Source organism: Carya illinoinensis, chromosome 6 (genome assembly GCF_018687715.1).
Source record: "Carya illinoinensis cultivar Pawnee chromosome 6, C.illinoinensisPawnee_v1, whole genome shotgun sequence".
Lineage (NCBI taxonomy): Eukaryota > Viridiplantae > Streptophyta > Magnoliopsida > Fagales > Juglandaceae > Carya > Carya illinoinensis.
The window spans coordinates 34414403-34441911 of record NC_056757.1 but is presented as its reverse complement, the minus strand read 5'-3'; the positions used below and the strand labels follow the sequence as shown (position 1 = coordinate 34441911).

At 36.1% G+C, this 27509-nt stretch overlaps 3 protein-coding genes across 10 annotated transcripts; 2 read left to right on the top strand and 1 right to left on the bottom strand.

Moving 5' to 3' along the window:
* The first annotated feature begins 1759 nt into the window (after nucleotides 1–1759).
* On the top strand, nucleotides 1760–4631 carry LOC122314280 (serine/threonine receptor-like kinase NFP). Its single transcript, XM_043129776.1, is given in 3 exon segments — nucleotides 1760–2582; nucleotides 2584–2986; nucleotides 3381–4631. Coding segments are annotated over 3 exon segments (1854 nt in total). The 5' UTR covers nucleotides 1760–2213; the 3' UTR covers nucleotides 4463–4631.
* Nucleotides 4632–5369: 738 nt separating this feature from the next.
* On the bottom strand, nucleotides 5370–10358 carry LOC122314279 (probable plastid-lipid-associated protein 4, chloroplastic). 2 transcript variants are annotated; one of them, XM_043129775.1, is made up of 6 exons: nucleotides 9941–10357; nucleotides 9518–9631; nucleotides 8404–8502; nucleotides 7046–7120; nucleotides 6906–6973; nucleotides 5370–5668 (listed from the first exon to the last, which is right to left on the bottom strand). In XM_043129775.1, the coding sequence occupies exons 1-6, from the start codon at nucleotides 10274–10276 to the stop codon at nucleotides 5596–5598; spliced, it is 765 nt and encodes a 254-aa protein (XP_042985709.1). In that variant the 5' UTR covers nucleotides 10277–10357; the 3' UTR covers nucleotides 5370–5595. The 2 variants fall into 2 exon arrangements, 1 of the variants encoding a protein (XP_042985709.1); XR_006243673.1 differs by having other exon boundaries at nucleotides 5594–5668; nucleotides 7051–7120; nucleotides 9941–10358.
* Nucleotides 10359–10786: 428 nt separating this feature from the next.
* On the top strand, nucleotides 10787–24826 carry LOC122314278. 7 transcript variants are annotated; one of them, XR_006243672.1, is made up of 11 exons: nucleotides 10787–11262; nucleotides 12667–12895; nucleotides 13289–13436; nucleotides 14082–14180; nucleotides 14923–15080; nucleotides 15395–15560; nucleotides 17058–17194; nucleotides 17649–18336; nucleotides 19198–19310; nucleotides 23134–23331; nucleotides 24345–24481. XR_006243672.1 is itself a non-coding variant. In XM_043129770.1 (11 exons), the coding sequence occupies exons 1-11, from the start codon at nucleotides 11073–11075 to the stop codon at nucleotides 24434–24436; spliced, it is 2265 nt and encodes a 754-aa protein (XP_042985704.1). In that variant the 5' UTR covers nucleotides 10787–11072; the 3' UTR covers nucleotides 24437–24579. The 7 variants fall into 7 exon arrangements, 6 of the variants coding, with proteins under 6 accessions (XP_042985704.1, XP_042985708.1, XP_042985702.1 ...); XM_043129770.1 differs by having other exon boundaries at nucleotides 23087–23331; nucleotides 24345–24579; XM_043129768.1 differs by having other exon boundaries at nucleotides 10788–11262; nucleotides 23087–23342; nucleotides 24345–24826.
* The last annotated feature ends 2683 nt before the right edge of the window (nucleotides 24827–27509 follow it).

Sequence of the window (27509 nt, the reverse complement as noted above, 5' to 3'; positions counted from 1 at the left end):
AAAAGATCCATTCCTATGGATAGATTTTCCTTTGAGGCCCAAAATCACACATTCACAATGCTTGAATTCAACTTAAACTGCGTTGGGATGTTAAGAGGAACTATAAATTAAGTTCTTTATAAATAATAGTAAATTAAGATGGTAAAGTGATTTTTATAACTCACTTAAGATAAATTTAGATATTAAAATAAGTTTAAATTTATTTATAAGAAATTAAAAAAGGTTGTAGGTTCCGCATGTAAAAATGTATTGAGTTGAAAAATGTTATATGTCCCACGTGTAAAAAGATTTTGAATTGAGATGAGTTTAATGATTTAAGAGTTATGTATTTGGATACTTGACTAATCTTAAAATTAAACTGAATTAAGTTAATTTCAAAATACTCCAACAACCGGGACTTAATGCGCGTCTTAGGTTCAGTTCACCAAAACACAAACCGAATAGTACTGCTAATTTATTTGTGCATCTTATCAAACATCTAGAGTGTGTTACAGAACTGTAGAAAGTGTTGGGTGAAATCATTATTGAAAATCGTAATCCTAATTGCGTTCTCTCTGTTTCGTATTCCTAACACTAGATGCCCCCAAACAGAATTTTCTATCACCTTGAATTTGAATTATGCCTCAATATCTAGTCTTATGTTTTTTTCCTACGTTTCAATTCTGAAAAACTGACCTGCATATAACTTGTTCAGATCCTATTGGAACAGCTAGCGACATAACACAGGTATCTAAATCCTTGTTAACTGTTTAACATGGAAGAATATCTACGCCCATAGAAAGAGTATCAAGAGGACAACGATCACATGGAGGTTCAAGAACAACTAGTAGTGCATGCAATTTTCTTTTAGAACTTGTTTCACTTCTGGTTGAAATTCTAGATTTCTCATCAATTTCCTTTATTTACTCACCATCTTCACCCTCTTTCTCTCTCTAGTGTTGCTTAGTTTTCAACTACGATTTTGTGCCCTCTTAGCAGGCCAAGAGCAATGAGATTGCCCTTCTCAGCAATATTAGCTTGATCGTTTTGACTTTTAAGTTTCAGAGAATGCTGACGATGCACTAATGTCATTGATGATGATATATAACCCTCAAAGTCAATCCTCTCATATTAGAAACAACAATAATAATAACAATAGATACTCTTGAGTCTCTGATGCTTTTTCATTCCTTTTTTTCCCCGGATATGCTAGAACTAGAAGAGTTGAATTGTTTTTGTTGGATATTCCCGGATATCCAAATGTTTTATGCCTTAATAAAACACCTTGGTCTGAAAAGGAGATTTGGTTTTTGGCCACAGCAGGGAGATATGAATACAATACAAAGGGTGAAATCAACCAATATTTTACTCCTTGCTGCTTCTGTGCTTATCCTTCACTCAGTGAACTGAATATTCTTATCTTAAATTGTGATTTTCCTCTACTTCTTGTAGGTCAGTGTGAACTTGTCTCTTCTCCTCCCTCTGTATATCTCTTCCACTTCCACCCACTAATGGGCAGGTATATGATCCCTTGATTGATATGGTGGAGATGCTCTGATTTTGGATCCCATTCATTTGGACTATCAGTAACTCCATTTGTTCCATCGAGGTTTGTCTCGACACAAAGGATTGATTACCTATTTTCAATTGTTATTAGGCTGATTGAATCAATGATGAAGACCAATCAGAATGTTCCATCAAGACAACCTGTCGGCAGTTGGGGTCCCATAGAATACAAGTTGAAGAATTTTCAATTTAGGCTAAAATACTTTCCACATCCTTGTTCCTGCAACTGTTTATTGGGTCCTACCTGCAAACAGTTCTGAGACATTCTATTGGCCTATAGGAATGGAACATGATACCATCCAAGCTGTCGCTGTCATACGTAGGCATGGTGTCTTAATTTGTATATACAAAGGGTAGAACAGACAACTTCTTGCCGCCCAAATGGATTAAACTAACCTGATTCTTATTAAATTCTTAGCAGAAGGAGAACTATAATCCTGAAACTGAGAAACTTCATAAGGTTTTGTCTTGGCTGTTTTATTTTTCTGATTGAATATATCTCACGGGATGATACAGTAAGTAATTTATGCACAATAAGATATATGTCTCTAGAAAGGAGAAGAAAACTAAGACAGAGTCATTTAAAGCTTCATTTTAACAGTACTACTTCGTAAACTTCTTCTGCCCGTGAGTGCATTTGACATCACTACTTCAGAGCTTAAGCAGCCATGCTCAACATAATGGATATCTCTTTACTCACCTCCCAAGTTCTCTTTCTTCTAACTTTGTTCTTTTCCATCTCTGATATCACAGCTCAATCAAACTTTTCATGCTCTGTGGATTCACCCTCCTCCTGTGAAACTTACGTGGCATGCTTTGCGCAGCCTCCCAATTATCTGAATCTGGGAAACGTATCTGATCTATTTGAGGCCAGCAGCTCATTCATTGCTAAAGCTAGTAACCTGGTGTTTGGAGTCAACGAGACAAAGTTATTTCCTGGCCAACTCTTACTGGTACCTGTTACCTGTGGCTGCACTGCAAAACGTTATTTTGCCAATATCACATACCAGATCAAGAAAGATGATAGCTACTACTTAAGTCTCAGTCAATTCATTCGGAAATCTCAGCAACTGGACTGATGTTCAAGGGCTGAACCCGACTCTGAACCCAAACCTCTTGCAGATAGGTGTGAACGTTATCTTTCCTTTGTTTTGTAAGTGCCCCTCAGAAACCCATTTGAAAAATGGTATTTCATACATCATTACCTACATATGGCAACCCACCGATGATGTCTTGCGAGTAAGTGCTAAGTTTAATGCCTCATTGGAGAACATTGCAACTGAAAATGGCTACCGGAACTTCAGCACTGCAGCGAGTCTTCCGGTAATGATCCCCGTTTCACAGTTGCCAGCTCTCTCTCAAATTTACCCGACTGAGCAGTCTCGTGAAGGAAGGCATTCCAAACATCCTTGGATCATCATCCTTATTGTAAGCTTGGGAGGTGATTGTTATGAATGGAGGCAAAATGCACCGTTTGCTCCTTTGGCATATTAGGCACCCCAGCACCGTTTCTCTCTTGGTTAATTAGGCACCGTTTGGTACTTTGTTTTATTAGGCACCCACCCCTTAGTTTCTGCAGCAGATTGCTATACCGTAAGTGACTTGCTCTCCTATAAATAGGAGAGCTTAAATGTGCAAAAAGTGGCAGTGTGTGGGGGAGAAAGAAGAGAGAAAGAGAGTGGGTGAGCAGAGAGAGTTTACAAAGAGATTTTCTGTAAAAATTATTTCATAGTGAAGTTACAGCATCTGTGGACATAGGCAATTGCCAAACCACGTTAAATTTCGTCTCTCCTTCTATTTAGAATCATCTCTGTCTCCAACCAGTCTCCAACAAGGTGCTATGTTGATCTTTCTTTTGACTGCTTTGTTGGTCCATTCTCATTGTTCACGTCAGAGGAAGGAGGAAATGAAACGTCTTGGTTCCTCGCTGGAAACCAGTGTTCTGATTAAAATGAAGGAACAATCAAGAAGTGAAAACTTTGAGCCAAAGATCACGCAAGGTAAGCTACTTCCTGGAGTTTCTAGCTATCTCAGTAAGCCAATCATGTATGAGACTAAAGCAATTATCGAGGCAACGGCAAACTTTGATGAACACTGTAGGATTGGGGGATCAGTGCACAGGGCGACTATCAATGGCCAGGTCTTAGCAGTAAAGAAAACCAAGGAAGATGTCACGGAGGAACTAAAAATTCTGCAGAAAGTAAATCATGCGAATCTTGTGAGGTTAATGGGAATCTCCTTTGACACTGATGGGAATCGCTTCTTGGTCTATGAATATGCTGAAAATGGATCGCTTGATAAGTGGCTGCACTCGAAGTCTTCAAGCTCTTCGGTCATCCTCACATGGAGTCAAAGGCTAAACATTGCACTAGATGTAGCCAACGGCCTGGAGTACATGCACGAACACACTCAGCCCACCATTGTTCACAGAGATATCCGAGCAACTAATATACTTTTGAACTCCGGGTTTAAGGCAATGATTGCAAAACTCTCACTGGCTATATCTGCAACGAACTCAGCGATGCCAAAAGTGGATGTCTTTGGTTTTGGAGTTGTTCTACTAGAGTTGCTTTCAGGAAAGAGAGCCATGGAAACAAAGGAAAATGGGGAGGTTGCTCTGTTGTTGAAGGACATAAGGTGGATCTTTGAAGTGGAAGACAATAGAGTGGAGAGGTTAAGAAGTTGGATAGATCCAAACCTGGGGAGCTTCTATCCGATCGATGGTGCCATCAGCTTGGCAACTTTGGCGAGGGCGTGCACACTGGATGAATCCATGGAAAGGCCAAGCATGGGAGAAATCGTTTTCAACCTGTCTGTTCTTACCCAATCGTCTTCTGAAACTTCAGAAAGATCACGGACTTCAGGGGTAGAAGGAGACGAAGTAATTCATATTATAAGTCCAGTCACAGCTCGCTAATTTAGCTCTATTTATATTTTCCTGTACTAAATACCCATTTGGATTTCCATTCTAATAATTCAAATAGTTCAATCAGAATTTATGCATGCATTTAGCAATTCTGATGATAACAGAAACAAGTTGACAATCCTGATTTCATAGGCAATGCCAAGTAGGAAACTTTCTAGCAGTATATGTCCTTTTTTCACCATACCCTTTCTCTGTACACATGATTGAAATTAAGATAAACTCAAATTCCATCCCAAATATGAAAAACCTTCATCGACTTCCACTTCCCATGAATTGGAGTAAATGGAGAGAATTGGGTAGTGGCTGGTGGCAGATTATGGTCTGGGAGCTTGAAGGTTAAGCAACAGTGGTGTAAGATTAGTTGACAAGTGAAAAAGGTTTGGTTCTCTTACACTAACCATTTAACACAAGCTGAATTTCTTCTTTGTACTTGATCCGAATCTCCAACATCAGTAAGTCACTTAAGGCCGACCTGATAGAGATTTAGCTGTAATGACAGTTTAACTGCTTATGAAACACCTTTGCAAATCTAACACCAAACAGACACTGTAAAGGCATCACATTCCCAAACACCCCCTCCAACCCAAGAAATAAGTATATATATGAATTATTTTCCTCAAGAGGGACAATGAAACAGTTTTAAGGGTGTCAACTATTTGCGTATGTAGTGAGTTCGATTGTTTGTGCTTGCCCATTAAAAACAGTTTGATTGCTCCCTTTTTTATGTGAAGTTATCTCACTTTTTGTAACAGTAACGTACAACCTTTTCTTTTCTTTTTTGATAAGTAATAAGTAATTTTATTAAAAACAAATGTATAGGTGAAGCTTATGTACAGAAGAAGTATACAACAGAAAACATATAAATACATTCTAGAAAACAGAAAGCGACACCAGAAAATCATGAACGGAAATAATGTACAACTTACACTAAAAACTCGCACATGGAGCCAGGTTATCAATCAGTGAATTGAATTTCCCTTGGCTACTTTTCATACAGAGCGAATAAAATGATCAACTTTACCCAATCAGCTACATTTATACATAAATGAACACACGACACTAGTCAGTCTCCACTTTACCCTCTAGAGAGGAAGCTCAACAATCATTCTTTAGAAAAAGCAACATCAAACAGGAACTCTATAGGATGCATCCACCATTTTTAAAATGAATAAGTTGCCTTTATCTCCTCTTGATATGCTGCAAAGAGGAAATTATAATTCAGCAGAAGTACAGGACTGAGCAAAAAGGCTGAAATTCGTTAATAGTAAAACCATTAAGAATCCAGTAGATTAATTATTAAAAGCTTGATTATGGGATTATGTTGGCATTGCCCCCAACGTAAGTGTGGCAATAGTTGAACCATGTTCAATCTTATTGCGTTATGTGTGTGTTTTTCCTCTATTGTTTAAGTGGCATACTTTGCTAGTTCAAAACTCCAACACATCAGTATCAGCTTCCACTATTTTAACAAATTGGTATCGAAGCATATGGTTTGATCATTCTGTAGTTTGAGAGAAGAAGATGTTTGTTACATGTTTGCAATGGGTTCAACAAGGTTGCAAGCAAGTTTGGCTTTAGTTTTGGAAACAATATTTATCTTGTTTGGATCTATCATGATAAAGAAAAGATTTTCTTGATGGAATTTTAGTCGAGGTGAACATTTGTTGTGAATTGCCTCAAATTCCTACCTTTACTAGGTTAATTATTAAAAGCTGAAAACTTATCAAAAAAAAATTATTAAAAGCTGAAAGATGCATGCTTGGGAGTGCTAGATGTAAGATTTGGGTGTAATGAGATTTTTGTTGATTCAAAGTTGTGAGGTCCGTGATGGATATTTGTGCAAGTTAGTCAAGTGTGTGTAATCCGTATCACTAATAGTTGAATTATGTTGCCTATGAATTCAAGCACGGAATACATTAAATCTTGTTGTCTTATAAAGATGTTTCTATTTTGTTGCTTGCATCGTGTACTTCACTAATCCCAAACTTCAATATATTAGTATCAAAGCCTCCATTCTTGTTAAGGTATGCATCTAGGTTGTGGGACTGTAGGACATTAGGTTGTTTTCAAGGCTTGTGTACTCTACTACTCTGTAATCAATGCACAGACCCTAGGGTCTCAATCAGAAGGCATTGCTTCCGATTAAGACTGACACAACTTTAATTAATCTAATTTACTCATATGCATATGGTTTGTTTGTAACCACTTGAAATGAAGCTCTTCTTTGATTATTAATATTCTTTTATCAGTAATTCTAGTTGGTAGATCTGAAGGAAAGGACAGCATTAAAACTTGAGCCAAATCCAAAGAGCCAATAATATGATATCTTTATCACAATGTCTAGTATGCAAGTATTTATACCAACATTCATCGGGGAAAAAAAAAGAAATGGTGTGGCATTGAACTGTGGAAACAACGGTTTCACATCTCTTACCGTAACTCTTCATCCAAGTAAGTTATTTCTAACTGACCACGACCACTCCCTGGTGACTTAATAGGTATCTGGGTAGCATTATAAGTCATTAGTTAGAGGAAAAGAAAGTGAATCCTTGTATACTGAAAGATATTACACACCAGACCAGCAATTCTGAAGAAGTCAAATTTAACCGCCACTCTTCTCGAGTTTAAAGGGACTAAATTAGCTGTGACCTGCACAAATATCAATTGATTGACATTATGTAGCTTTACAGCATGATAGAATTCATTATACACACGAGTATAAGTGGCAATAAAAGGTCAAGCTAGAGACCAAAGAGCAGCAAGAGAATTTCCCAAAACTCAAAACTGTATGGTACACCTCTAAGATAAACAATATAAAGTGGGATTCAAGAACTTAGGGCACCAGATCTACTCTGCTTCTCAACACTCTAAACCCTCCATGAAACTCTACAATGTTAAAAAGTCTAAAAATAGTTTTGGACAATAGAATTCATCAGTAAATTGTGTGGAATGAGAAAGGACATCCTGTCAACCCTTCTTAATTTGAGCAATGTCAAATAGAAAATTGTTTGGACATGCAACAGAAATGGGAGCTATATGGTCATGAGTGATTATCAATCCCTTTAGTCTTGAGCCACCCCAATTAAAACTACAATGCAGCCCTTAAAAGGTATCCCTTCCTTTTTTTTCTAACCTCAAAATGCCTGGATGCTATCTGGAATATTGAGATGGTGACATTACTTGAGGCTTTCCTTCTAAAAGTTTGATACAGAGACACACAACGAAAGCAGGGCATGCAGATCCAATCAGCAAAGTGTTTGTTAGAGAGCCAGAAACAACTGAGCATTTGTAGCTTTGTCCCCATGGACATACATTATTCCAAAAGCAAGTTCCTTCCAAATAGAATTGTCATTAAGGTTTCAAGCATTGTTTCATAGCTTCTACAAAAGTTTGAGTGTCGAAGTAGTCCTTGACAGATTTTGAACGCATGCTTTTACAGCTCACAATCATATGCTGAACAATCTGAGATCAACCCAAAAGTTTTCAAACCCAGATGTCTACTTCATCGGAAATCTATTCTCTCCTTCAGGAAACCAGAGCTACCGCAGCCCAGTTTGTTCTACACTGCGTCGTAAGGAAGCTTGTCCGCAGTTAGGCAAGCTCATATAGTTGTCTCAAAAGCAAAGCAAGGCACCTTCCAGCTTTGGCCCTTTTTCTGATTCAGTTTCTAGCCTTGTTTCCAGGGCCCCATGGTAGTTTGGGGTTCATGTCTTGTTACATTTTTGTTCTTTGTATCTTCAATCAAAAACTTAAGCAAATGGAAGCCCATTGAGAGGCCATGAACTACAGTCCTTATCATATGTATCCACCATAACTTTCAGAAGCAGTTGAGTATTCACAAGCATTGCTCAAGTAATGGTCGAAAACTGAAAGAAATAGCAATATTTTTATATTCAATCCATGTAAAGAATATGTTAAATAAGAAGAAACACCTGATTAAAGAATGGCCAAGTTTCCATATTTTGAGCCCTAAGAGTATCCACGTTGATTGCCTGGTAGATTTTTCCATTTGGCCGTAAAAATTTTGGTCTCTGCAATGTGAGCAATCAGTTATAAATCAGTTATAGTCCTATAAAAATTAATGATATATAAGAATAGAATTAAAAAAAAAGAAAAAAAGAAAACGAAATGCAAGTATAGAACAAGAAAAAAATAGCATTTGCTCCACTACACTTGCATGGGAATGCATGTATACACATACATTTGTTCTACTACAGAGAACAGGAGGATTAAAACCAAGGCTTGAAAAATCAGAATGGAATTTAGAATTGGGTTGGGACTGATTCATTGAATTGAACAATTCATGACAAATTTGTATTAGGTATCTTAGTGTTAATTTATTTATCAAAAAAAAAAAAAAGGTATCTTAGTGTTAATTAAAATAATTAAAAACATGTACCATGAAATTCAAGCATTTCAAATTGTGTATAAATGAATTTAAATTATAAGTTCACTGACCAACTTTAATAAGCATATGATGTGAATCTGTATAGCTTCAATAAGACTGCAACACATGTATCTACTCAAATGTTCTCAATTTTTTCTCTCAAATATGCACGTTTACAAGGAAGATAAATACCTAAGTTATAAAGTCGGGGTAAAGGTAGTATTTTTTTTTCAAAATCACAAATTTAATATCAAATACTCATTTCTTTTCAACCAAATGAAGTAAAGAATTCTAATTTTATTTTTAACTTCTCTACATTCTCACCAAACACATGGATAAAAAAGTTAACACATGTTTAGCGACATATTTTCATACGAAAAAAAAAAAAAGCAACAAAAAAACTCATCTCCGAAACCCAACTATAGAGAAATACAATTGTGAATTGGCTGAAGTCGTTTTAAATTGGCTAAAATTAGTCAGAATCAGCCGATTAAACCAGTTCTTTGTGCGACTAAAGAAATACACAAAACTCAGTCTGGTCTCTGACCCATCTTTGTGTTGCAAATTGCAAGTATGCACAAAGTTGAATTATAAAGGTTAAGCTTTCCATACAAAGGACAAGTTTGAAACAATTGGAAGGACCATTGACAAAATATCACCTGAGTTTGCAAAACGGACTGGGAGGTTGTATATATGAGTTCCCATTTTCCATTGAGCAGATTGGACTTGAGAGGCTCCTTTATTTCATTCACGTCCTCCAGTTTACGAGCAATCTGATCAAGGAAAAAAAAACCCACAAATATGACACAAGAAAATCTTTAAATATTACATCAAATGTAAATTGACAGTAGATATAACTTATAAGATTATGTATTTCTCCATTTTCAATTAGAAAATGTTCCATTTTCAGTGATTTCCTTGAGAAACAAATGGGCTGTGCACTACCACAATAAACAGGTACCCAGAGGAATAGAATTTCCATTTCTCGTACCATATAAGTGCAGGAATAAAAACAAAGAAAAAAAATTTGAAATCAAATTGTTGAAGTAAAGCAAAACTCATCAAGGGTTGCACCGTCTCACCTGTTCTACACGCTGTTGGTCTTCGGGAGTAGCCTCAGCCCCTCTACCAAGAGGCCCTATTGTTGCGTAAAGCTCCTCCTTGAGGCTCTTAGCATCCCTACCCTTTGTCAAAAAGCCAGGAAAGAAAGAAACTCTAGTCCTCCATATGCCAGAATCAGCAGTGTCAAGGAGCTTGCTGGGGCTTACCGTGACGTGGGTGCTGGCGGTATTTGGTATTGGAAATGAGAGTGGGGATTTTTCATGAAAAATAACGGGTGCAGGGTGAGAAGCAAGTGAATGTTTGCCGGGTCGCAGTTTATTTGGCAGAGTAGCAGAAAATGAAGGAGCAAGAGCCATGGAAGATAAAGGTAGATTTTTGTATGTGTTGGCCTTTCAGTTTTATGTCATTTGAAGGGAAGCGCTTGATCGAGCAGCTACCAGACGGTCGAGTAGATATTTTTACATCAAAAATTTTATTTGCAGTGATTTTTACGAATTTTTTTATACATTTTAATGATATAATTAATTATATATTAAAAATATTAATTTAATTAATTATATTAATAAAATATATAAAAAATATGTAAAAATGACTATAAGTAATATTTTTTTTTTATAAACGAGAAGTTATCTCGAACATAATTTTATTTGTAATATTATAATAAACTTTAAAGTTTTTATTATTTTAATAATTAATAGTAGTTGTATAATTGAAATTATAAATATAAATAATATTTTCTTATACAAAAAATTAATAAGAAGTTATAATTGTACACACACAAAAATTATAAAAAATTATTATTATTATTATTATTATTAGATATTAAATAATAAAAAATATTTATTATTTTTCAATCATGACATCCATTATCAACTAGGAGCAATCGTACAAAGCGACCATGTCGATAAGTATGCCATGGGAAAACCAGCAACACAGCCTAACACACCACCGATTTGTCTCTTCGCAGAGTCTTAGAAAAAAGGAAGTCCTTTCCATCACAAACACCTATTCGTTTTCTTTTTGCTTTTCTCTCTCTTTTCCCGTCCACCTTCTTCTTATTCGAATTTTCCTTCTTACGCCAAGGCAACTAGATTATGTGCACCAAGTTTAGTTCTTGACAAATTAGATTAGAGACAAAAAAAAAACCAAAAAATGCTGTCAAAATCCCCAGTAACCCGGCTACAACAACCTCCTGTTGCGCCCAATTCTTTGTTACTTCGTCATAACAGGGACTTTTACAAGTTTGGGTATTCTACAAAGAATTTTTCAGAGCATCACCATCGGTTCAAGCTTGTGGGGCAGTCTTTGGGAGATAAATGGAAGCTGAATGACATAAATGCTAGTAAGTCTTTTTTCCGTTCAAATTGTGGCTTAAGCGCGGTGCATATTTATATGCATCAACTTTTAGGAAATATGTATCTATTTGTATTATGTATTTTGCATGGAGCGTATAAGATATCTGATAGGACTGTAGTGGAGGGTTAAGACTGTATTTGCTTCTGGATTTGTGGGGAGATGTAGCATGAAGTATCACTTTGGGGCTAATGAATGTCCTGGCCTTCAAGGAACCAATGGAGATGTCCAACCATGTTTGGGAGGGTGACAATCGACTTATTATCTAGTTGCCTGCTTCTTAATTTGCTCGCTGGAGATAACAACATTAATAAGATTGTTTATGTGAAGGTAAAAAGTAGTTATTGTAAGACGGGAGTCTCCGAGGACCTTTAAGCTCCTCCTTTGAAATGAAGTTTTAAAGAGCAGCTCTCGTTTTGGGTCCAATGAGAATTTTTCCCTTTATAACATCTACTTATCTTGGATTCTTGGATATTAGAGGGACTATGGTCCCGTTCTCTTCTGTTCTTGTTGCCCGACTTACTCTGGAAGAGATCTTACTTTTTATCGCTGTATACTCAATCCTTTCTTATACAACTTTTCGTCTGTAATTAAAGAAGGGAAAACGTGATTACATTAGGTAACGGCGGTTCTCAATTTTAGCATATATGGACAATTAACATTCTAATGCTAAGTGATTACTTTTCCATGCCGACCAGAGATTTAAGTCTAATTTGTATGAATCTTATTTCTCCCACTGCTGGTTGTTCTTGGGATGTTCACTTTGTACATCAACTTGATTTTTTTTTCATTGTTATGTTATAAAGTTTCCACACAACAAGTGTCGTCACCTCCATTCACAAGCTTTCTAAACTGAGAAATTCTTGAGGAACACTTTCTTTTTTTTTTATAGCTTCCGGTTTAAATTATTTGGTTTTGTTTTTTCTTTTGTTCCTCTCTCTCTCTCTCTCTCTCTCTCTCTCTCTCTCTCTCTCTCTCTCTCTCTCTCTCTCTCTCTCTCTCTCTCTCACACACACACACACACACACAAACACATTTGAAAACTGTGTATCCATCCGCTGCTGAGCTTGGAGTTATTGGTCTCATGGGCCGTCTTTCTTCTTTCAATCTGGCGCCCATCCGTCCATCCATTATACATGGGTGGAAGAAGTAGTAGAGAATGTGTATATAACATGTAATGGAGCAACTAATTGGATTTGAGATATGGAAATGCACCACAATCTGCTCATCTGAGATAAGTTAGATATGTGTTAAAGTAGAAATATCAATGTGCTTTATATTTTTTTTTTGGTAGTCATTATATAAGGAAAGTTTTATTATATATCTAACAATGGTATTACATTTCAGACTGCATTCAGTTCTGGAATTTACACAACTCTTTATTTTTTGTTAGATACAGTGCAAGAAAGATTGAACTTGTGGCTATTGAAGACCCAAAACTTTTTGAATGAAATGACTTCTCCACTTACAAAAACTGGTCAAAGTAGAAAGCTTGATCATGGAAATACTTTTGATGCTCACGATATGGAGGACATATTTATGGCCGAACAGACTCTTCAAAGCAGAACACCAAATGGGATGCTCTCTTTTGCTGCTGTTGTATCTATTGAGCAATTTAGCAGGTGAATATTTCAATTTTAAATTTCTTAGATTAACATCTCTTGTGTGATTCTTTTTCAAATTAACATTTTAGAACTATTATAAATGTTTTTACTTTTAATTTTTATGAGATTTGGAAATTAAATAGTTTGATAAGTAGAGATTTAGAACTTATATTGATAGAGGAAAAATAAGATAAAATGTAAGAAGGGTTATTTTCCTCAAACTACAATGCAACTGCGAACTTTAAAAATAATCATAAAGAATGTATGTTAATGAAAGAAAAGAACATAAAAATACATCCCCATTTTGTTTTGTAATTTACTTTTGTTCTATCAAGAGCTTGCTTGGTTTTGCTTTCCATATTGGACTGATAAAGGAATTGTGATTTGAGACTCTGAAGTTAAGATATGCAGGATGAATGGATTGACAGGGGAAAAAATGCAGAAAATATTTAGAGCGCTTGTTCCCGAATCTCTGTATAATGATGCCCGTAATTTGGTCGAGTATTGCTGCTTCAGGTTCCTGTCAAGGGATAATTCTGATCTTCATCCTTCTCTCAAGGTTTGTGAAAGTAATTCCAAATTGATTCTTCACATCTTACCTATTATTCTATACCCATCGATTGGCTCAGATAGGCTTGTGTGCCATGATCATGCAGTAGCAAATGCCTATCTATATTTTTCTGAATTTGTTTTGGTTAGTTATAAACACAAACTGATCACAAATCCTTACATTAATTGCTAGATCGGTGTGACCAGACAACCTTTCCATTAATTGCTAGAATGATAGTGTCGGTGTTGTTTTTTGTCCAAGTGATTGTTGTTTTATATAAACATGATCAGTATTCCTGCTATCTAAGATCAAGCCTGTAGTGTTGGTGTTAAAACTATTAGAATACAATTTTCTAGAATGTTTCCATTTGTTCTATTGAAGTCCTATCAATGGAAAGAATGGAGGCTTAGCTACCCTAGTTCAGTCCTTAGAATAACACTTTGTAAAGCAAGAAATTTGTGAAAGTTCGGATTGAGGCTTTATTGAATGATGTTATAAGTTATAACTTCTGCAATCAAAATCTTGTTGATCTGTAATATTTGTTTATCAGAAATCTGAGAGTTGTTTTTGTTCATTTATCTGTAAATGTAAGTTCTGGATCAACTAGACTTGAGAAATCTACTTCTTATTTGGACAAATCTTGAATATTTGCAGGAACCGGCATTCCAAAGACTGATATTCATTACAATGGTTGCATGGGAGAATCCTTACCTTGAGGAGCTTGTAAATGCTTCAGAGAAAGCTTCTTTCCAGGTTCATGTCTGTCATCATCTATTTGCTAAACCACCCATCTAAAGCTTTGAGAATTTCTTCCCAACTCATAGTGGCATTTGTGGTTTTAGCTTTTGGTGTCTAATTGGATAATTATATCTGCTTAGAATCACTAAAGGAGCAAGGTAAGATCCCGAATGGCATGGGCCTTTATTTACATTGCTGATGTCTTTGCAGATAATAAACACCATCCTATTTTGAGATCATTGAGGAAATAACTGATATCCTTCTATATTAGATTGAAGGATTGGAGAGGAACATCACATTTTGATCAGCTCCCATTTGATAGGTCCAAAGCAGCTTGCTTTCTAAGTTATTTGACCCATAGATAGTAGTTTATGTTTGACTGCTACATTCCAACTTAGCTAGGAGAGGACCGCATCCTTAGCTGTTCTTGTCTTTTGCAGCTAATCTTACATAGTACTACTGACCATGTCACTCTTTTATTAAAAATGAAAGGCGAGGTCTCAATTTCTCCACTTCATTTCCTACATCCTTCGGTTATTCTCAAGCATGGGATGTGAGATCTTGATGGATGGGGTGTTTTATTCTGGAAAGTGGGATTAAACTAAAATTTTGAAATTGCCTTCACTTGCTGTTTATTATATAAATGGAACTGTGGTTAAGGACAAGGACCATTGTGATCAGGATTCTTCATCAGGATGTAGGGGAAGTGATAAGTTGAAACAGATCAATTTTATTTTATTTTTTGTTGGAAATGTAGGGGAAACTTGTCAGAGAAGCAGCTTTTGTTCGTATAGCTCCTGCTATTTCTGGTGTAGCTGATCAGCCGACAGTGCACAATCTATACAAGGCACTTGCTGGTGATGAAGAGGGCATCTCTTTGAGAGTGTGGCTGACTTATATTAGTGAACTTCTCAAGTGAGCTTCATGATTTTCTCTTAATCTTGTGCATTATTAAATGACAAGCAATCAATGCAAAAAGTTTGGTAGTATGTTTAAGGCATACTTCTTAAAAAGCTTAAGCCTTTTGGGTTAGGAAAGAAAAGTACTTGAAAAGTCCCTCCATTTCCTGTCGCCATTACTGTTAAAAAGTAATGTTGTTTACCGTTTATGAATTGTAATTTCTCTGATGTTTCATTTATTGTAGATTTCCTTTACTCATCCACAAGAAATGCATGATTTTGCTTTATTCATCTGTAAATGTGTTCAAACTTGTGCTGTTTCTGGTGTAGAGTGCATGAAGGACGGAGATCCTACCAAATTCGAGAATATCCCCAGCTGTATGAGGAGAGAATCTTATGCATTGCTCCCAGCAACAAGCGACCTGTTCTTAAATGGGAGAATAATATGGCATGGCCAGGAAAACTTACCCTAACTGATAAAGCAATCTATTTTGAGGTACAGAGGTTTCACAAAGCATTAACTCGCTGAACAGGCATTTATGGAAAAACTGGGGTCCTCCATATGAATTCCTTTTTTTATCATTGATAGTATATATTGCTATGATATCGTTTAAAAATTCTTTAATAAAATATTATTAAATATAAGAGACTTTTAAATTACACGAGTCTTATCATTTCATTAGCCAGGCATGAAGCCATATGCACCTGACAACTTTTTTGTCATTTAAACATTATGTATTGACTAGTCAGCACTTTTATTTATTTATTTATTTTTTACACATGTAAAAAAATATAACGACTAAGTAAGCAGTAGTATACTTGATCGTAACATGTAGAAGCTTGGAATTTTTAGAGATGCCTGACTATAATACTAAGGCAGTAATTATCAAGTACATATCGATCGGTGGTTGCCTGCTTAGGGATGGAAGCAGCATTAGTTTATTATTCGGAAGTGGTATAGTTTTTTTTTCTTAAAGTAGATATCTTGCTCTTTTGAGTTTTTTGCCAAAAGTTTCCTGATGATCATTGTTTTATAGTTGCTTAGTTTCATTGTGATTCCATGGAATTATTCCAGTTTCTAATGGTGGTGGTAAACTGATTCATGAAGCTTGGATACATTTTTCCCAAGAGCTTAAGCGATTAGCGAGGTCAAATTATCACATACTGGCCCAATAGTAACAGAACAGATCCGACACAATGGTAACAGAACAGATCCAACACAATAGTAACAGAACAGATCCGACAAAGACAAAGGATCTCAACTAGCTCAACAAAATATAACCATAACCAAACAGGCTTGACCAGGTTAACCGATTTGTACAGCCTAAGCAGGATATAATAAAAGCAAACAAATAGGCCAGTTGCATGAATTCTAACAATGAACCATATGAGGTGCCATGTTAAAGTATCCAACTTTTTCTGTGTTGGTTTTGCTCTGGCTGTGTTGGGCCAGCACATGAGAGTCCAGGAACAAACAAATAGTCTTTGTCCCAATAGCTAAAGGTTTTGGGGTTGGATGCTTTCGACTTTTTTATTAACCATATGTTTTTATTTTCACTAAAATTGTGCAAAAGTTCTTCAATTCCATTAGCAGAAGGCACGAATATGCCATGATGATGTCCTAATACAAAGAGTATTACATGTTCCTCATTTCATTTATGCTGAATTATTGTACTGTGTTCGGTCCTTTAAAGCTTTAGAAATTAAATTTGCCTATTCATTTGTTCTTTTATTGAATTTGTTGGTTCAAGCCCCCTCCTTCTAGTGCTTCCTAATGCGTGTTTACTTGTAAGAAAAAAAAGTTGGTTCAAGCCCCTGTGGTATTGTCCAAGTTAGCAAGATAATTTGGGATATGATCAAAGATCAAATTCTGAAATTATATATTTCCTCATGATGTATGTGGTTCTAGACAACATGTTCTCTTTATCCAGATTACATGTTTGGTTGGAGCAATCGTTATCTCCAACTATAAACTTGCGATGATGTGTTGCAGGCAATTGGATTATCGGGGCACAGAGATCCCATTAGACTGGATCTTACCAGGCATGGGCTACGTGTAGAGAAAGCAAAAGTTGGACCTTTTGGAGCTGTTCTCTTTGACTCTGCTGTCTCCATTACCTCTGATACCGAGTGAGTAGGCCACTTCAACCTCGCTCGGTGGACTGACTTTTGCATATATAAAAATGTAGCCAATTCTGAACAATGATGTGACATCTAGAAACAATATTAGATATATTTGATTATAATAATTCTTACAAAGAGTTTTATTTTGAATCCCTTGTTTATGAGGGCCAATATTGGAAATTATGATAAGGAATGCTCTCATAATGCAAGTTGAATAGATTGAATTATGTTCGGTGCATCCCATCTCAAATTTCTTGCTTAGGGTTCTGGTATGAAAATAAGGATTTATCAAGATTCTGATTTCATTTGACTTCTAGGTTTTAGGTTTAGATATTTATTATATTAACATTTACGGCTCATATTAATTCTTTGTAAGTGTTTATCTCAGTCTAAATTGTTCTATTATAAAATGTCTCTCTTTTTTACTATAGTATAATGTCTTTCTATTGCTTCTATTCAGGTCGAAATTATGGGTCCTGGAATTTGTTGACTTGGGTGGTGAAATGAGGCGAGATGTATGGCATGCTTTTATAAGTGAAGTTATTGCTTTACATAAGTTCATACATGATTATGGACCTGAAGATGATGATGAATCATTGTTTCATGTGTATGGTGCTCAAAAAGGGAAGGGACAAGCTACCACTGGTGCCATTAATAGTATTGCCAGACTACAAGCCCTTCAATTTATGCGGAAGTTATTAGAAGATCCCACTAAACTTGTTCAGTTCTCATATTTAGAATATGCACCTTATGGTCATGTTGTTTTCCAGACTCTAGCTGTAAAATATTGGGGTGGACCACTAGTTACAAAACCTATAGAGGGAGGCAATCGACCAACTCAGGGGGTAAGGCCTTCTGAGGAGGTATTGGAGTGTAGTAACCATGTGTTTGACATAGATGGAAGTGTTTACTTGCAGAAGTGGATGAGATCTCCATCATGGGTTTCTAGTGCTTCAACTGCTTTCTGGAAAAGCTCTTCAGTAAGACAAGGAGTGGTACTGAGTAAAAACCTAGTTGTGGCTGATATGACTCTTGTAGAAAGGGCATCGGAAACATGCAAACAAAAATACCATGATGTTGAGAAAACCCAAGCCACCATTGATGCTGCAATGCTTCAGGGGATACCAAGTAACATTGATCTTTTCAAGGTTGGATGATTGACTTGTATCTTGATAGTCCTATACCTCTATATTTCTCCTTTAATTCTTCCTTTCTTGCAAGTAGTTTCTAATTCATGGGATCAGGACAGATTCTGCCACACCTAATTTAGCCATCTCTTTGATTACGCTAAAGCTACCTGCATTTAGTCTGACATGTTTTTGTTAAGCATTATTTCAATCTAATAAAACTGCATCCTCCTCTAGATGGACAAAATTTCTTTGATATTGTTTGAAACGTCTTCTGGTATGAAGTTTCTGCTTGGGATTCAACCCTTATTACTGTGATCAACATTTTAACCAAAAAGGGATCTTACATTTTCACAGCGGCCAAATGTCAGTCCATAATTGATATATAAAACCCCATATATCAAAGGTTAAGTTTTGTAAATTTTTGCTTCTCATATTCTATGTCGTAATAACCATTGTATCATCTCTTTATAAATACATGAGTAGCCACTCATAAACTTTGTTGGTTGTAGAAAGGGATGATGAATCAGTTGCCAAAGATTAAATCCAAAATTTAGAGATATTATACAAATTGTCCTAAATGTTCCCTGTCACAACAATCATGTTAAAGTTCTTGATTTTATCCTTTGAGCTTAATTGGATTAAGGTTCTTACATGAGTGAATATGAAGGGTTTTTTTTTTTAATAGAGATATGAGGTATTATTACCCATCCTATATTGAATAAATCATCATTTTAATTCGTATTAGATCGCATATCAAAATTTCATGTGCATAATGTGATTTTGACGATGTGATAATGCAGTAAATTCCAGATCTTGAGCTCTGTAAATTGAATCATGGCATCATAATTTGATGTACGGTATTGTATTTTTCTTATGCAGGAACTTATGCTTCCTCTAACAATAATTGCCAAGAATTTTGAAAAACTTAGGCGCTGGGAAGAGCCACACATGACTGTTTCTTTTCTTGCATTTGCGTATACGATGATTTTCAGGTAGATCCATTGCATGGAAGGATCATTATGATACCAATCCTTGCTTTATACCTTGTGTACACAATTTTACCATAAGTGAGTCAAATTTAAGAAATGGTATAGTTGCTACATGTTTTTAACTGTTACATGATAACGAACTATAGATTTCTTATTATTATTGTGGATTTGTAACTTCCTTCTTCAATTCAAGCCTTTTATGTTAACACTCCAATCCCACTATAAAAATATGAATAACTCACATGGAGTAGGTAGGTTATAAAGGTAGTCATGGGTGCTAAGTTCCATATTGATTACATACTACATGAAACTGGCTTTGTAAGTGATTCTGAGTAAACTTCCAATTGACTAGTTTTTTGGGGGTTATAGAGTAAACGTGACCAGTGCTTGCCTTGGGTCATTACATATGCTATCACTGCCACAAAGTAAGTCAGCCATGTGATACTGGAGCCTGTATGACATGACCTTAACGAAGACGTCAGAAATTTAAGAGGGGGTTTTTAACTCCTCTGTCCTACATTTGGAATACTAATAACCCACATACAATGGATTGATTATAAAGATAGTTGTAGGGACTAAATCCCTCACTAGGTACTTACTAGGTGAAACTGGGTTTTATAAGTGATTCTAATCAAGCTTCGAATTGACTATTCTTTTTAGGGTTATAGCACAAAAGTGGGTAGCGATTTCCCTTGGCCGTTACATTTTATTTCTTCTGAAGTTTCTAAATTAAATATCCCCATCTAAAGATGGTTCTTATTTTTGGCATTCTGCGGCTATTCATTTCTCTTTCTAAATATGGTTCAAGTGAAGCTTTTCTAAATGCAAGTGACGCAATAATGTTTATTCTAAACTTTCCTCTCTGAGAGTTCACAATGAAAGACCCTTTTCGTTCCAATCTTAAATAGCAGATGTCTTTGCATATAGATTTGTGTTTCCTATTTATAAGGCAATGTTTGCTGAGAGGTTCTTGCCTACATGACATTCCTAATGAGTCAGTATCATCAAGTTGTCTTTGATGATACTGACTGCAGATATTATTCCTTTATAATGAGTGGCTCAATTTGTATGTTTTATTATCTCGTGATTGGTATCCATCCCAAAAGTCAAACTATTAATTTTCTTTTTCTTTTCCTGAAGTTCTTTTTTCTTTTATAAGTTTTTATTGACATCAATAGAAGGCTAGGCAAAGGTACACAGGACATATACAGGGAAAAACACAGTTAGGAAGTTTTTCTAAAATCTTAAAAGATCGAAATTTTAGCATTGAATGCTTTTCTACCAATCAAAAAAAGACTAGGCAAAGGTACACGGGAGGACATATACAAGGAAAAACACATAGTTAGGAAGTTTTTCTAAGATAGTTCGTCCCATCAGCTTGGTTAGTGGTGTTTACAAGATTATTTCCAAAGTGTTGGCAAACAGGCTTAGTGAGGTGGTAGGGAAGATTATCTCTAAGCCTCAAAATGCCTTTGTTAAAGGTAGACAAATCCTCGATGCGGCTCTTATTGCAAATGAGTGTGTGGATAGTAGAATGAAGAATGGTGGTAATGGAATCATTTGCAAGCTGGATATGGAGAAGGCCTATGATCACGTAAATTGGGATTTTCTACTATATATCCTTGGGAGATGTGGTTTTGGCGAGAAATGGAGAGCATGGATCCGCTGGTGTGTGTCAACGGCAAAATTCTCTGTGTTGTTAAATGGTAGTCCAGCTGGTTTTTTCCACAGTTCACGAGGCCTGAGACAGGGTGATCCGTTGTCGCCACTTTTGTTTGTTGTTGTGATGGAAGGGCTGGGCAGGATGATGTCGGCTTTAAGTCGAAATGGCTTGGTGGGCGGTTTTTCGGTTGGAACCCAGGCGAGAGGCATTACTAATATATCTCATATACCCTTTGCAGATGATACCCTTATTCTTTGTGATGCAGATCAGAGTCAGGTGCGGACTTTGAAGGCGATGCTTCTGTGCTTTGAAGCAGTGTCTGGATTAAAAGTGAATTTTGATAAGTTCGAGATAGTACCAATTGGAGTGGTGCCAAATTTAAGACAACTGGCTCGATCGCTAAGGTGTAAATTAGCCTCGTTCCCGATGACATATTTGGGTCTGCCATTGGGGATAGGGGCAAGATCGCCCCTCTTGTGGGAACCAGTGGTTGAGAAAATAGAGAGACGGTTGGCGAGCTGGAAGAGAATGTATTTATCGAAAGGGGGAAGGCTCACTCTGATTAAGAGTACTCTCTCTAATTTGCCTACCTACTTCCTATCTCTTTTTCCTATTCCAGCAAGAGTAGCAAGCCGTATTGAGAAATTACAGCGAGACTTTCTGTGGGGCGGTTTGGGGGAGGAGTTCAAATACCATTTGGTCAAGTGGGGAACAGTGTGTCGCCCTTTCTCCAAGGGTGGTCTGGGTATAAAAAATGTGAAGGTTTTCAATCAGACACTTTTGGGTAAATGGTTGTGGAGATATAGTTGGGAACCGGATGCCTTGTGGCGAGGGGTGATTGGGTGCAAATATGGAGATATATGGGGTGGATGGTGTACGAAGGAAGTTAGAGAAGTTGATGGAGTGGGGCTGTGGAAACATATCAGGAAAGGCTGGATGGTCTTCCTTCGGCATTCCCGCATTCAGATGGGGAATGGTACCCGGATCAAATTCTGGGAAGATACTTGGTGTGGTGATGTGTCGTTACAGGAGTTGTTTCCCTCTCTTTACCAAATTTCCAGCCTTAAAGAGGCTTCAGTGGCGGAGGTAATGGATGTAGCGGGAGGACATCTTCATTGGAACATAAACTTTATCAGGGCGGCACAAGATTGGGAGGTGAATCACTTTGTGGCTTTTTATAGTCTCCTTTACTCCGTGAAGCCGAGTAATCACCATGAGGATCGGTTGTGGTGGGTCCCGCACAGGAAAGGCAAGTTCTCAGTTCGCTTCTTCTATGTAGCTCTTGAGCAGAATACCCAATGTCAGATCCCTTGGAGGAGGATATGGAAACACAAGGCGCCTCTTAAGGCGGCCTTCTTTGTATGGACGGCGGCATTGGGTAAGATCCTCACAACTGATAATTTGAGAAAAAGAAGGGTTATTGTGGTAGATTGGTGCTGTATGTGCAAGGAAGGGGGTGAGTCTGTAGATCATCTTTTACTTCATTGCAAGATTGCAAGGGTTTTGTGGGATGAGGTGCTAAACAGAGTTGAGATGGGCTGGGCTATGCCGGGGACAGTGGCGGCAACTTTGGCTTGCTGGCCCAATATAGGAGGCCAGCCTTAGATTTCAGCAGTCTGGAGGATGATACCTATTTGCATCATGTGGTCTTTATGGCAGGAGAGGAACGCTAGGACTTTTGAAGACATGGAGCGAACACGAGAGGAGCTGCTGGCTTTTTTCTTTAGTACGCTTTGTAAATGGGCCATTGCTGTTGATTTCAATGGGATGGTCCTTCATGATTTTCTTCTCTCTCTTGTTCCCTCTTAAAGGGGCAGTTTCATGTACATACTGGGCTAGGCCTGTTTTTGATTAATACACTTTTGATTACTTATCAAAAAAAAAGTTTTTCTAAAATCTTAAAAGATCGAAATTTTAGTATTGAATGTTTTTCTACCTATAAAAAAAAGTATTCACTGCTTTTCTAAAAGTTTGTGCATGTCAATTCAGCTGTTCATTTTGGATGTAGGGAGTACTATGATTCTTGCCTTAACTATTCTTCTTATATGATTCTAGAAACCCTTAATTTTTCCACCCTTTGATTGTCACTTAAATTCCACTTTGATTTTGTTTTTAGGGGCTTGCTGTCATATATTTTTCCCATAGCCTTGATTGTAATGGCAGCTGGAATGCTAATATTGAAGGGACTGAAGAAGCAAGGTCGCCTAGGAAGATCTTTTGGGAAAGTTACCATCCGTGATCAGCCTCCATCAAATACTATTCAAAAAATTATGGCTGTAAAAGATGCAATGCGGGAAGTGGAGAGCCATCTGCAGAATCTTAATGTCACATTACTAAAGCTACGTACAATTCTCCTCTCAGGTCAGCCTCAGGTACATCACCACCACACATTAGAGGACTTGTTAAAATGATGAATCTAACATACAAGTTATTTTATTATCACTTGAAACGTTTTATTTTTTCTTCTTCTCGACTTTCCAAACCTTTTGCATCTAATGCTGTTTGGTTTCATCTTCAATTCAAATATATTTTCATTTACATGTGCAAAGATATATTTGTTCTGAACAAATAATTGAAAGCAAGACAATTAATATCACTTTAAAGCAAATAATTATCCACAATTGGATAATTATCCACAATTAGCATGATGAAAGGAGCTAAATGGGGGGCCAAAAGTAAAATAGGTAGAAGTAGCAGACATAGTCTTCAATAATGTAATAGAGACTACGGCATTGGATGGGGTGGAGTGGAGTTTTGAGTTTTCATCAATAAAACCAATGACCCTAATTTAATTATTTGAGCCCAAATACACGATCTCCTTGTGGCCTGGTGGCTTTGGTTCAACTTCTCAAGATCTTTTTACCAAAGTGTGAAGCATGTGATATTCTATTGGTAAAATGGCTCTGCGGTTGATTCTGCATTACTGGATTCACACAAAGTAACCACAACAGGAGATTTAGCAGATGTGAATCCATGGTTGTTAAAAATGCTCTGGTGTTGGAAAAAGACAAAAACTTCTTGAAATGATTCAAAAACTTGGAAAATTGACGAAAAGAGAAAACAAAAGAATATTTGGTAGTGCATTTGGATCAAAAGATTTGGTCACATCTTTGAAAGTGAGCTTTTAGACGTTTGAGCCATACTGGACTGGTTCGGTGGTTGCTTTGGTCCAGTCTCCCTTAGAAGGAATGACTACATGAAGATTGGAATTCATGCTAATGATTTTTTAAAGTGATGCATATAGTGATTGTTTTAAATTTGTTGCATTTTTATTTCTAAACTTGTAAAAAATGTAACTTTTGTAAGTTTCAGTCTCTACTGATCTGGCTGTGATCTATGATGAATAACGAATGTATTGAACTCGACTGTGTCAGATAACCACGGAGGTTGCACTGGTGCTGTTATCTTCTGCAACCATTCTACTTCTTGTCCCCTTCAAGCATATCATTGCCTTCCTTCTCTTTGATATTTTTACACGGGAGCTCGAGTTCAGGAGGGACATGGTTAAGAGATTCATGAGTCTTTTGAAGGAGCGTTGGGACACCGTGCCTGCAGCCCCTGTAGTTGTATTACCATTTGACGGTGAAGAATCCAGATCAAAAACTAAAACAAAGGAACCCAAGGACCAAGAAAAACCAGAAAGAAGTCTGAAAAATGACAAGGTCTAGATGGATTGGGAGACCTGCATATAAAGGGTAGTCTTTTCATTAAAGGATCTAGTTACTAGTTCTAGAGAAAAGAAAATATAATCCCTTTTCACATTTCAGTTTTCTGTTTTGAGGTTCTTTGTACAGGAATTGGAGTACATTATGTTAATTTTGTTCCTTTATAATGTATTATTTGATTATATAGTTTAGTTGATTGATATTATAACTCTTTTGGTCCTAAAACGGCTAGGGGTGGCTCAATACAAACTGAGATCTAAGGAAAAATTTAAATTAATCATTTGTAATTATAATTCAATAAAATATAAGTTATTATATAGAATATTTTTAAAATTTTCAATAAAATGAGATTTTATTTAAAATATTTAAATAAAATTTTAATGAATTTATATTTATTACAACAATTTAAAATGAGGGCTTAATGAAAATTTTGTACTTCAATAATTTAGTAAGATCTTAAAGAATTATTTAAAATATAAATAATTTATTGTATTAAATATTAAATTTAGTATTATGGGACTTTTTACACTTTGAAAAGTATAAATTTATTTAAAATTTTATTTAATGAAATGGTTTTTATTTTTAAAATATTTAAAAAATTATATTATTTTTAATTTTGGGACATTAGACAATGGCCTTACATTGAGCCGGCCTGAAAACTGCCAAACCCACGGGAAGAAACACGTGCAAGGGGTCAGCCCCCAACCCGAGTAAAGCGGCATAGGCGGCAGACCTTGTCTTGGTTTGACTGTTTTAGTTCCAAACTACAGCCACTGAAATTCTCACCGCGTATAATCTCAGGCCATAAGGTATCCTTACAGTAATTTATTACGGCCAACGGTTTCTTCTGGCAATATTTAAGTTTCACGCCAACTTGTTTTAACCACATTTATTTTCTTTCTTTCTTTATTATTTGTAAAAAATATATTTATATTACCACACATGTTTTATTAGCATCGGTGAAGAAAAAGACAAAAAATCGTACGAGGACAAGTATTTTTTATTGTTTTATCCTAATTATTAGCATGCAAAATTCTGATCAATCTTGGATGATATCACTCATGTACGTACGTAGTATACTTATATATATATATATATATATATGTTGAAACTTATATATATTATATGTATATATTTATATACACACACATACATATATCAACCTGCAACCACATGCAGCAATAATGAAATATGTATATAGCTTGTGTGTGTGTGTATATATATATAAACATTTTTCGTACAGGAACACATTAAATAGCTTAACAAATGCTCCAGACAGACCAATATTATATATACAGATTAATTGGATCGGCCAGATCATCGTTAATGCATGAGAGCTAGTACGTACGTTATCCATATATGAGGACCAAGAAGGGACCGCAAGCACTATACCATGACCTATCAATTAATATTGCACAAATGAATGTATCCAGCATTGTACCACACAAATTATAAGCACTGATCACAGTATTATATATATATATATATAAATATTGTAAGTCTGCAAAAGTTAATATTCGTAGCTTGCACTCCACATTGAGGTCCCACGTACAGCAGCAGGCCATTTACTCATGCCTGACCCATCTTAGGAGTACGAAAACTTGATAAAAGCATGCAGTAGTACAGCATATATATATATATATATATCATATATAGTGTTCTATAAATAATGATAAGGAATACTCACAAGGTTTCACAGTGCAGTATGAACTTTAAGTGCATGAATATTGTGAGTTTTCTTTTGTTGGTATACCTGTGAAACTGCGGCCTGTACTGGCCTGTAGCATCATTCATAATGCTATAAAAATATGCAACTACAACTTACGGACACAAAGGCAAAAGTTATTTACTGCTGTTGATCATGTTCATGCATGCATTTACCTGTGTCAATGCAAAAATATGTAAATATGTGCATGTTACATATTTTTGCATGACAGGGAGCAAATTAAATGCATTTATTCAGTTATATATGTAGCATCTTAGCGTCTTGTCCATTTGGAAATAGAAGCTTGGCTTGCATGCTAGATAGCTAGGAGCACTGACTCTTGTAACAAATGCATATATATCTGAAAGGTCCTTATGAAAATTAATTTCCAGGAAATTGAAGAACTGCCCTCTGGGCATGAATAATTAGACGTACATCGGCGCGCGCCAGTTTTCAATGGTTTCCTTGAATATCATCCATGAAGGGGCCGGTGAGAAAGAAGAGAAACAAATTGAAAAGATCTCAGGGATACAGAGGAGATCAGAGTTGAGTAAAGTGGGTGACGGTTGGTAGTTGGAATTAGTACGGCCACAATTTATGTGGGAGAGAGAGATCTGAGAGACACAGAGTACTACATGATCTTATGACCGACAGATCGATCCCTTTTCTTAAATGTCTTAAATATTAGGATATGCACGAAGAATCATGGTCCATAAAATGAAAAAGTTTTCTAATATTGAAGAACTTAATTACTTTCAACATAAATATTTATTCAGTAAATTTTTAAGAGTTTTTGTTGTATGGCTGAATCCTGATCGATCATCATCATCAAAACATATATATAAATTTTAATATAAATATATATATTTATATATACACACACTATCCCTCATGAATTATGATTCGCGTAAGCAAATTGTTGAGAAAAAAAAATTATTATTTTTTGTTGTTTGGTTGAGTCTTGAAATTATGATCTGATCATCATCATGTGTTAAAAACATTTTCCATCGTTAGCTCACAGTAAAAATAATTAGAAGCTGCATATATACAGTACTATCATATATTCAGATGCATGGGATCGATGATAATTTCCTACTCATGCATGAATCTTTTTATCTAAATATTTTCTATAATATTTTACAAATACATGATGAGATACAATATATATA